At 39.7% G+C, this 11,563-nt stretch overlaps 2 protein-coding genes across 3 annotated transcripts; both read right to left on the minus strand.

The window, feature by feature from the left end:
* Nucleotides 1-8,045: 8,045 nt before the first annotated feature.
* On the minus strand, nt 8,046-9,754 carry LOC120294602. 2 transcript variants are annotated; one of them, XR_005551833.1, is made up of 3 exons: nt 9,072-9,754; nt 8,925-8,976; nt 8,046-8,398 (listed from the first exon to the last, which is right to left on the minus strand). XR_005551833.1 is itself a non-coding variant. In XM_039314873.1 (3 exons), the coding sequence occupies exons 1-3, from the start codon at nt 9,157-9,159 to the stop codon at nt 8,211-8,213; spliced, it is 333 nt and encodes a 110-aa protein (XP_039170807.1). In that variant the 5' UTR covers nt 9,160-9,718; the 3' UTR covers nt 8,046-8,210. The 2 variants fall into 2 exon arrangements, 1 of the variants encoding a protein (XP_039170807.1); XM_039314873.1 differs by having other exon boundaries at nt 8,046-8,403; nt 9,072-9,718.
* A 20-nt stretch (nt 9,755-9,774) lies between these two features.
* LOC120294268 (receptor like protein 26-like) lies at nt 9,775-10,995 on the minus strand. Its single transcript, XM_039314261.1, has one exon. It carries the CDS (start codon nt 10,993-10,995, stop codon nt 9,775-9,777), a length of 1,221 nt encoding a protein of 406 aa, XP_039170195.1.
* Nucleotides 10,996-11,563: the final 568 nt, after the last annotated feature.

Genomic DNA, 11,563 nt, shown 5'->3' on the forward strand with positions numbered 1-11,563 from the left:
ACAATTCATATATATTTTTGGATTGCGTCTACACATGTATAATACAAGAGTACTAGAGATTAATATTTATCATCAATATTTCTAAAAGTTAAACTATTGTAGAATTTAAGATAAAGTGGTGTCAAATAGTTTACAGCAACAATTGCGCAAAAAGAAAAAGAATGGTAACATATTATGTCTTTTGGTCGAGCACAATGTCTATGGAACAGCGATGCACTTAATTATGAATGCCAATAAGTCAAAGTCTTCTTGAAATGATATTATTGTGATCACAAATTTGGTTTTGCATTCAATTATAAATGCTAAGAAGCCGAAGTCTTCTTGAAATGACATTATCATGATCACAAATTTGGTTTTCTTGATTGTTTTGGTGGGACTCCTTGGGTGCAAAAAATTCTTAGTTGCTTGGCTCTACATACATATGACATGGGAGTCCTCTCCGCCTTTCTTGAAAGGCGTATTACTCAACTTTATAGCGGCATTTTTAATTTCATAGATATGCATTACTCTATCATCACCATCCGATAGATGAATTTAGATCATCTATCAGGAAGTGTACAATCATTTATGAATTTTTTCAAATAATACAACTTTGAATTTACAGATATTTTGAATGTCTAAAATCTATTAGTTTGATAAAGTGCTTATCAAAAAGGGACAGTGGACTAGGGTTGGGAATGTGCTTGGGAAGTTGTTTGCACGCCAAAAAGGGAGGGTGGACTCGGATTGCTCGATCTAAAATTATGGAACAAAGTTTTGTTAGGCATTAGGCTTTGGATCTTCATATAACCGCCTTGCAGACCATTTAACGAGAAGAGATTCGACTTAACAAGAAGAGATTCTTAGCCATTATTTAGAGGCTTATTATAATTTGATCCATCCACTAGAAAAAGCAATTAGATCCAACCCATTTTTGGCTTCAGCATGCGAGTACAAGTTCTTCCAGTTATACAGCCTTTGTAAAGTGTAAATTGATCCACGCAAGTCTTCTCTAGAAGGTCTGTTGGTGAGCTCCCCAAATGGGTTAGCCATTCTAAAAGCTCTATCGGTGGGATTGTTGACTATGCGTTTACTATAATGATGTTTCAATAGCTGGGTTCAGATGTGTTGACACCTAAATTTTGACGGCCCATTTAGTCATTTATCGCATTAAAAATTAGGATCCCTAAAATATATATTAATTGCATAGCATATAGATTTAAGTGCATTTTATTTTAATTTGCATTTTATCTATTGGATCGGTGTGGATGGGTTCAAATTAGTTGAAAATTATTTCATGGATAATTGAGATTTGATGCGATATTACGGTGGTTTTTGACATTTAAAAAAATCATATTGCAATCTTATCTTTAGTCCTTTGGTGGTAAAATCGTTGAGGATAAGGAATAATCTAAAATATTTTGTTGCGGATAGAGATTTCGAAGGATTTTAGAGTTGGATAATGGAGCTTTATCCTGGAAAATCTTCACAAAAAATTTTAGATTATCTTCAATCGCTGAGTCAATATATGAAATCTTCGTTGGTAGAATAGATTGATTTGTTCTTGCTCTATAAAAGGAGGAAATTCTCTTCCGAGGGGGCTCGAAAAAAAAAGAAGAGGAAAAAAGGTGGAAAAAAAAACACCAAAAAGTGAAGTGAAAAGAGAGAAAAAAAAAGGAGCAAAAGAATTCTCTTCCGGTTGAGAAAGAGAAGTTGCAGAAAGTACACAGAGGGCAAAGAAAAGGGACGTGAGAGAGACAGGTGAGAAAAAGAAAAAGGAAGTAAAAACAAAAGAACAGAATACTGTTCATCTTCCTCGCCGTTCCTCGCTGCCCGATCCGCCGCGCCTCCACAGGTCACCGATTCCACGCCGGCCACCGCACCAGCGTTTCCTCCGCCAGCCCGCCGCCGTTCGTCCGCGAAGCCGCCTCGCCTCCGCCACGTCGCCGCCACATCACGGTGACCCGGCGAGCCCGCCACCGCTACTCGCGCCAATCCACAACGACCGCTCTCCCGTGACACCGTGAGCCCGCGACACTAGCAACCCGTGAAGGTGCTACCAACTCGCGCCCTGTCCTCTTCCTGCTCGCGGCTGCGCACCACCACTGTGGCTCCTCTCGCCCGCAAGCTCGCATCGCCGCCCGGCCGTGCTGCTCGCGCCAACCCGACGCTCCACTGCCGCTGCTGTATCTTCGTCGGCCACCTCCGTCCGTGAGCACCCGCAACCCCCTCGCGACCGACGTTGCAATCTGCAACAACCCGAACCTCTGCCCTAGCGCCCCGTGCTCCGCCCACCCGAGCGACCCCGAGGCGGATCGTGCCCCGCTGCCGGAGTTTCGCCGACGCCGATCCGCCCAACGCCGGCCCTACCCGTCCGGACCCGAGCTTCCCTAGCTCCGCTCCTCGTGTTGTTGCCACCGCCGGTTCACCTTGGCCGGAGCCTCCTTTGCCGAGCCAATTCGCCGGTTCCCTTGGAGATCCACGAGCGGTGTCTGAAAAGAAGAAAAACAGAAAAGAAAAAGAAAAAGAAAATCTGATTAGGTGGTTTTCTTTTCTTTTATTTTACCTTTTTTTAATATTCTGTTTTAGTGGAATTGTTCCTTGATATATTATTGATATCCCAATATGAAATAGTCCCTCAAGCTAGGGATTGACAGTCCGATTTTCGCGCCCGAAATCCGACTCGCAATCCCTTACAAAAATCGACAATCTAATCTCAAGCCCGAGATTCGATTCGCGATTTAATTTAAAATTGACCAACCTGATCTCATGCGCGAGATATGGTTCGTCAATTTTTGGATATCAATCTTATCTTGTTTGATTTGCTGTCGTCAAGTTAGTTGAGTCAATCTTATTTTCGTAAAAGAAAATTCCAAAAAATACTTGAGTTAGGAATAGATTTGCTTTAGAATATTCCTAGTCTTAGGTTTAAAATCGCAATCTTATTTCGAATTTTTAAATAAAAAATCCAAAAAAGAAAGTGCATTCATTTAGGTTGTTAGTTTTTTTTATTTGAATTGCATGTTTAATTATGTGTTAGTTTTAATTTCGAATTTCTTAAAGAAAAACACAAAAAATCATTGTGCATATTAGATTAAAATTGCATGTTTCATTTTAAATTTAGATCATCTTTTTTAGATAAATTGCATTTTAGATTTAGATAATGTCTTAGTTTAAATTAGGATTTAATATGACCTAATCCCTAGTTTAAATTAGATAGAATCTTAATCTAGCTAGATCATTTCAAATTTCATAAAATTTGTCTTAGGATAAATTAGTTGCAATTTCTAGGATAGATTGCATTTCAAAATAAAAATAAAAATGTCATTTGCATGTCATATAGAATTAGGTTCATGAAATGCACATCATTTTAGTGATTATTGTTAGGTTCATTTCTAATTAGAAATTGCCCGTCATTAGATTAGGTCATTTAATAAATGTCGCGTGGCATATAGCTCGCATATTAAATTGCATGTTGCATGTCATTTTAGTTGAAATAATTTTGTACGTCATTGCATTGCATTGCACGTCATTAGAATTAAGTCATTTTGATTAATTTAGATTGCATACTTAACAATTGCATGTTCATTAAGAGATCATAAAAAATTTATTCATATAGTTTAAAACATGTTGTCATGCCATATCATTTCATATTAGATTAAAAGCATTGCATTGCATATGGACTATATTTTCGTTGAAAAGAGAAAACAAAAATTGAGTAATTGCTTGTTAATTAGAAACCATATCTAGGATTGTTGATGTGGATTTTAACTTAACACCGCAGATGCTTTCGTTGCTTTGAGGTAAGTTCTGCATCATTTAATTGCTTTCTTGGGTGTTAAATTGGTGGTGTGCGCACCTGCATGAACACCTCACATGTTAGGGAAATAGATTTAAAATCAATCCAAATTGCTTGCCAAACATTTTTCAAAATAAAAAAAATGTACCGAAAGGGCGTTAGAGAAATCTAATGTAACCAAGTCCTCGTACCCTTAGTCTCTGGTTCGTAGGAGTAAAGTAAATCTCCTGTTACTTTACTAGGGTTTCTAATCGGCCCATCAAAAATAGATTAGTGGTGACTCCTAGTTAAAATTCAATTGCATGTTAACAATTCAAACCTAAGTCGCGAATTGGTATGGGCTTGGGAGAGCCCGAGTTAAGTCTAGGCTTAACAATCCATTAGCCAAACCATAGGTGGTTCACCCCCGAAAAAAAAATTGGTCGCGACAAGATGGAATATTATTGGTGGTGACATACCCGTCTTCTAAGGGTCTGAAAAAGCTGTCAAACTGGGGAGAAGTTATTTCATGGGTTGAATCCAAATTTTTGTCCTTTAGATACTCTCAATGGCGACTCATCATGGGATGAACATAACATATTCATGATGAATTGAGGTTGTCCTTAGTCAGTCGATTTGAAGAATCCTGATTCCAAGGTTGACTAGGTTTCATGTCCTTTTGTTTTGGGCAAGAAACTTGTTCCTCGTTTGTCAAACTGAAGATGGACTTCTTCAACATGCATAATGGGGTCAATCGAGTTTTCTTTGCCTCTCATCACCAATAATTCTCAATGTGTTAAAATAAGAATATTCAAAGATTTAATCCGTCCAAATACATAGAGATTAGCAATTACACCGTTGTGGAAAGGGAGATGAACAAACGATGGCCGCAGTCAACTGGCGGTACAGAAAATTTGATCGACCCCATCACGCACGTTGAAGAAGTCCATCTTCAGTTTGACAAATAAGGAACAAGTTTCTTGGCCAAAACAAAAGGACATGAAACCTATTCAACCTAGGAATCAGAATTCTTCATTTCAGCTACCTAACGGTAACCTCAATTCATCGTGAATATGTTATGTTGGTCCCATGATGAGTCACCATTGAGAGTATCTGAAGGATGGAAATTTGGGTTCAACCCATGAAGATGGGTTGGACGGGCAACATGACGGACAGTGAAATCAAGTATTTTAATCGAGCCTTTTATAAGTCTTTCATCTTTTAATCAAGTACTTTAATCAAGCCTTTCATAAGTCTTTCTTTTAAAAGATGAAAGACTTATGGAATACTAATATGGAATATTATTGGTGGTGACATAGCGACTTAGCCTATGCAACCCTTCTAACAAGCCAAGTGATCAACACCAAAGTCTTCTCTCAAAAGGTCTGTCAGGTGGGCTCATGCCAAACAACATATTATTATATTTCCCAATGCTTTCACCGAAAGGCTATATCAAATGGAATTGGATTCCGTGTAAAAAGCGTTCTAACTTTGTCGAAAGTAAACAAAGTTTAGAAAAGGAGGCTAGGACAGAATTTATTATCATATTTTATCTGTCTCCGGAATAATTTTTACCTTCTAAAATAAGAAAAAAAAAAACTTTAATTGAAAACCTTGCCATGAATTACCCTTAATTAGACTGGACCATGTTTCTCCGGATTTTTTTTCTTCCTCTTTTCATCAATCCTAAAGTTACGTTCAGGGATGACTTGAAAAGAATAGAAATGAAATCATCCATCAGTTAAACTAGTAACGCCTTTTGATGCAATATAATGTGGAAACTAATATTGGATCTTGCAATTTAAGTTGATACAAAATCATTGAAGAAATAAAAGGGGGACAATAAAGGACGTCAAAAATGTACATGGTTCAATCTAAGTGTTGGTATTTACATCCACAAGAAAAACAATAACAAATAATCCACTATAATAAGATAATCAGAATTACAATTACTCACATGCTCGAATATTTTTTTACACATAAACTAAGCTCAAGCACACAGTGTTTATTAATCAAATAACTCAATTGGATGGAAATTCACAGGATGGAAATTCACAGCACAAAATTCACTGTGGTCAACAATCCTCCGTGCGATCGAGAAAAAGAGCGTCACCGTGCGACCCCTTACTTCGCCGTTCGTCTTTTTTTGGGAGTTCACTACACGGCTTGAAGGAATTCTGCGCGCCAAAGATAGGTACTCCACCCTACAGGATTTATGCGCGTGCCCCTTTTCTTTTTCCTTTTCTCGTGTGGCTTTTAGACGTCCACTGTACGCCTTCTCAAGGAATTAGATACAGCCAATCAACAAAGAAACGAACCTGCGATCAAAGCAAATATACTCAATCCTCAATTATCTATATCTAACAAAACCACCCGCCCAACAAAATCCAAACTTGAATCCGATTAATGGGCACACCAAATTTGAACAAATTAAGATCCTCCAAATGGCTCAGATTTCGTACATGGGCTAAACCGGGAGATATAATGTAATACCTTTTGTTTGCAATCAAAAAAGATATTTTGTTGTTGCTAGTGCAACAATATGCGGTGGCATTCGCCCAAAGGAAATGGCGTCACTTCCTTTGTATTATCCCAACATAGAGGATGGTCAAACAATATTCAAGCAAATCTTCAAGCCATCGTCAAATTTACTTAGAATGACATGATGAGCTGATGCAGTGGTGCATAATAGAAGAAAAGGAACAGACGATGAGGGTCACATAATTTTTAACATCTGATTATCTTATCTTTCTATCATGATAAAATTAGTGCCAACTCCATATTTTGGAGTAGGCCATCTTGACCTCGTCCTAATATATTCACCACCAACAGACAACAATCCAAGATGTTTGTCTATGTGTAGAATGTCTAGCATACTTGTTTCGTGCTTAGGTGATGTAATCATAATAGACGCGAGACTGAGAATATGAGAGAGAATACGGTAAGGGCATATTTCAATGTAGTTGATTACAGTGTATGCATATTAGTATTTATGTTGTACACCAAATTAGCTCACGGCCTTCCCAGGGAAAAAAATGTGTTGGTTTAATTTCAGTGCAGGTGTATTTGCACCAGATTCAAGCACATATGTTCTGGCAAGAGCATGAATATTACTCAGGTGGATTCGAATGCAAAGGATAAACCTAGTTTTGTATGTACCTACAAATGAGTGTCAAAATAAACACTCATAAGAAGAGAGCTTAATTTCCCAATCTTTTTTCATCAGATAATTTGCAGTATATTGCTCTTCTTATAACTCCCCAGATTTGATCAAATTAGTAGGCATTGGAGAGGCAAAGGCATTGTTAATTTCGCTCTTCTTATAACCATTCTCCTTTTAGCTATTGCCTAGGATTGAAAACGGGACTTCCTGAATTTAGCAACCCCATCATCCACCAGGTATTCCTTTCATATACTACCAAGAATTACGAAATGATTTAACCGGAACCCAAGAAAGAAACCGTAATGTTACAAAGTAGATTACCACAAGAGTTGAGTGTCAATTGTGTGATGATATATTGCTATTAGGTAATTGACTCGCAAGGTTACGCAGGAAACGGGTCAGAGACAAACCATGCTAACTTCTCTCGTTTTCATTAGCAACGGCGGGGTGTTCTTGAATAGACTGTACACTCATAAGCTTTCGTAGGTCCTATTGGAAATACAATGTAGTAAAATATTCACCATTACCATGTGAACCTGAAGATTATAAATGTGACATAGGAGATGTTGACCACGCTAACTACTGGCAATTGGCAAATGCAAATCTCAGCGACAGGCAATGTTTGCATTGCGCCCTGAAGAACGATCTAAACATAGTTATAGAGGAATCAATTAGCCTGACCAACTATAGGCTTCTGCACATATTACCTACATGCCGATGAAAAACCATCAATTGGTTTTACTTTGTCAAGAACAGAATGTCGAATGAGAAATTACTTTCTATCTTTAGCACATAAAACTGTCCACACTTGATATTACGTACTTAAATTCTCAGTACTTATTTTTCTAGACTAATCAAACGACCTTTTAGGCTTCGAATATGCTGGCCTAATTAAGCACCCAAGATCACCCATAAAAGAGAGCATGTGATGCGGGTGCGGGGTGGGCGAGTGTTGTTTTGAGTGATAATAGATGGAATCAGAGTGTGTGGGAATGCATGTCAATGGGTAAATGCAACACGCCCATATTGTGCTGTGAGGTCTACTTTATCTAATTCGATAAATAAGGATTCCATGATTTAGAGCACCTGTAGAAATTAGCAGCTCTCGGAAAGTACGAAGCCAGGATTTTAAGTGTATGCTTAAAAGATTTGTAACCAGCAAAGCCTGTTTCCAATGATAGGGACGTGGAGTCCTCACGCAGCCCGTACAAGCTGAACTCGTTTTCCTCTAAGAGGATGCAAATGAAACTGAGTAGCAGCGGTAGGCAATGCAGATTTTTATTTTTATTTTCAGCAACAAATGAAAACCAGGTACCCCCTCTTCTTCCCCGTGTTCACGTTAGAAATCTTCTCCTCCTTTGTCATTATCTTCACCAACCCAGGCCTCTGATACCGATAAAGCTCGCAGCCTGCTATCGTCACCTCTTCTGTGGCCTCAATTGAAGCATCCATCAACTCAGGTTCAACTTCTCGCAGGACTTCCCTAACAAATGTGATTCGTCAAGGAAGTTACATTGCACAACGAATCATTAACACCTCTCGTGCATATTATGTAGAATACAACTAAATTAAACTGCTTCAGCAAAAAGGGGAAAAAAAAAAGACAGAGACACTTATGTTCCATCTGGAAATGAAAAAAAGTGTTCAGCAAGCAGAAATTTCAGATATTTCGCACGGCTTTAGCGTTCATGTACTCCTCTCCCGAGCACAACATCAGAAGTTACTCATCTTTATTGATATATGCTCGACAAACTATGCTGCAAGTACCATCAAAGCAATTTAAAAGTACAAGTTGACACACTCAAACTCAATCTAAGTGGGGAAAAAGCTGCAGTTAGGAAAGAGCTGCTTATTCGAAGAACCATTTTGCCCAGAAAGAACTCATCGTGCAATAGCCAAGCATAGCAAAGCAGATAGCAGGTGAACCGGCAAGAAAGGCGAAAAGATTCTCACAAACACACACCTACACACACTCACAAAAACATGAATAAAACGTGATAGTACCAATGAAATTGAACTGCCTTCGCTGTCCTTCTCGAACATCCGGTCCCAGTCTCTGCGACAAATCAACAAACACGCCAACGGCATCAACAAGTAACAACTCACACCAAAAGCCTCACGAGAAACAGCCAGGCATTGGAGAAGCATCACCTTCGCAAGCATCCGAGCGTCCAACGCCGCTTGGTCCAGAGAAGCGATAATGAATCTTATTGGACATCATTTTATCCACGAAGCCCATGAAAGCTCAAAATCGCGCCGCCTCCAAGACGCATCTTTTTTTCCCAGAAGTATCTGAGGATGCGCTTGATTTGGGGATGGGAGAAGGAAGCGAGCTCCATGCCCTCAGAGGACGTTGCCGCCGAGCCACGCGCTACTTCAGGTGGAGGCTCTTCTGGGCGTCGGAGTCGGAGTCGCTGCCGTCATCTTCTCGGGGGATCGTACGGTGGCGGGGCGGTTGGGGAATCTGAGCCAGCGCGGCCGGTGATGGACGTCGCGGTGTGCCGAAGGGACCACACCGTCTGGAACAGACAACGGTGAGGAGGCGACGTTGTTCCAAAGGGCGAAAGACAAATCTGTAGTGGATAATGGCTCTTGCTTCATTTTTCTTTTTTGGGGCTCTTTTTTTTTCTAATCTATGTGCTTGACAAGTTTCATAATTCATCTTTTCAATTCAATTTATACACCATTACACCAAGATACAAAAGGAGAAGACATTAGAAACAAGCCTTCATAAGGGAAATGACATTTGATGTCGATTAGATGACATCTTTATTTACTAAGATTGCATTACATGGTTTAAAGAGACAACTCCTCAACAATTTCACTATCCATGAAACTTGATGGCCATCCGCTTTCACTTCTCCATCCACTCGACTGCACTTCTCTCCAGCATTCTCACGCCTCGTGCAAGCCATTTGGGCCATCCTGTTTGAATTGCAATGTATGCTACAGAAATCCCAATGACAATTCCGGATGCATAACCTATCCACACTACTTTCTGTTTGAACCAACTCTCATGCCCTTCGCGGTCCAGAGTCAATGACGACGATGGTGAAGGAGGTTGAGCATCGCCAAGGCATGCTTTTGACAGTGGAGTTCCACATAAGCCTGGATTCCCACTAAACGAGTCGTTTAAAAATGTGCTCAATTGTCTGTCTTGAGGAATTTGACCAGTGAGTTGGTTCTTCGAGAGGTTTAAGTACCCAAGATATGTCAAATCTCCCAATGCTCTAGGAATTCTCTCACTAAGCATGTTCCAAGATAGATCAAGCCATTCAAGATTAGTCAAGTTTCCTAAAGTCAAAGGGATGGAACTTGTAAGGTGGTTGTGAGAAAGGTTCAGCCCTATGAGATAGCAAAGATGGCCAAAAACTTCGGGAATGTCTCCTTGGAAAAAGTTTTGTGATAAGTCAATGGTTGTGAAGATGGTCAAGATCTTCACTAGCTTTGTCTCTCTCCCTTTCATCATCACGGTCACGGTATTTTCATATGACGGCCCAAAGGAAAAGTAACGTCTTGTCATGTACGATGCTCCGTATTGCCCATCTTCTGTATTCTTCATGCCTTCAAGGTTCATTATCAAGTGGGCTGGTAAAGGACCGCAAAAGTTGTTGTTCGAGAGATCCAAAATGCGCAATTCTGTAAAGATGAGATCTCCCTTCGGAATGTTCAAAGGACCCTTTAAATTGTTGGACCTCAAATTGAGAACTTTCAGTTCTGGAAGTTTTCCCAACCATGTCGGGAATGTATCCTCCATCTGATTGACACTGAGATCTAAAATTTCCAGATTTGTACAATTGGCAAGGGACCGGGGCAACGTCCCTTCAAACCGATTTCGGCTCAAGTCAAGAGTCGTCAATCTATGTATCAAAGAAATTGTTTGTGGAATTGTGCCCTCAAAGTGATTCATTCCCAAGTTCAAAACCGAGAGAACAGTGCTAAAATTTGTTAAGCACCAAGGCAAGCTACCAATTAAGCTGTTGTTAGACAAGTCGATCATCTCGAGATTGGTGGCATTGCATATCAAAGAAGGGGTCCTTCCTGTCATAACATTATTTGCAATGGAATAATACATTGTGACGGGGAGACGGAAGTGGAATTGACCCTCCAAATTTGTTGTTGGACAAATCTATTACGTATAATGAGGTGTTGGAGAAAACCTTCGTGGGGCACCATCCAATAAAATTGTTGTTGGAAATCGATAAATAACTAAGAGCAGGGAAGGAGAGTTCAAAGGCAGTGAGGTTGATCCTACCATGAAATTTGTTGGATTGCAAATCAAGGTAACGCAGTCGCGGTGCTTTCAGCCAATGTGGGAATATATCATTAAACCCATTGTGACTAAGAGATAGTGTTGATAAGTTTGCCCATTTGACTAGGCAACGCGGTAATGGCCCTTGTAATTTATTCTTAGACAAACCTAAAATCAAGAGTGAACTCAACTGACAAATTGAAGAGGGGATCTCACCGGTGAAACCATTGCTCACGGCATAAAAGTAACGAGTAGAAGGTGAAGGGATCGGGAGTGGTCCTTGTAATTTATTGCTACTCAAATCTAGATAGTCAAGATTGGTTATATTACCAAAACATGGGGGCACAGTCCCCGAGAGATTATTCTCAAACAAACCTAAACTCAAGAGTGA

This window comes from Eucalyptus grandis, chromosome 6, assembly GCF_016545825.1.
Source record: "Eucalyptus grandis isolate ANBG69807.140 chromosome 6, ASM1654582v1, whole genome shotgun sequence".
In the NCBI taxonomy this organism is placed as follows: Eukaryota; Viridiplantae; Streptophyta; class Magnoliopsida; order Myrtales; family Myrtaceae; genus Eucalyptus; species Eucalyptus grandis.

What these genes read in the sequence shown, in the direction of transcription:
- LOC120294602 (XM_039314873.1), bottom strand. Translation starts at nt 9,159, where the DNA reads ATGGGCTTCGTGGATAAAATGATGTCCAATAAGATTCATTATCGCTTC. An exon ending in ACGCTCGGATGCTTGCGAAG is followed by an intron (nt 8,977 to 9,071) that starts GTGATGCTTCTC and finishes GATTTGTCGCAG; the next exon opens with AGACTGGGACCGGATGTTCG. An exon ending in AAGGCAGTTCAATTTCATTG is followed by an intron (nt 8,404 to 8,924) that starts GTACTATCACGT and finishes CACATTTGTTAG; the next exon opens with GGAAGTCCTGCGAGAAGTTG.
- LOC120294268 (XM_039314261.1), bottom strand. Translation starts at nt 10,995, where the DNA reads ATGTATTATTCCATTGCAAATAATGTTATGACAGGAAGGACCCCTTCT.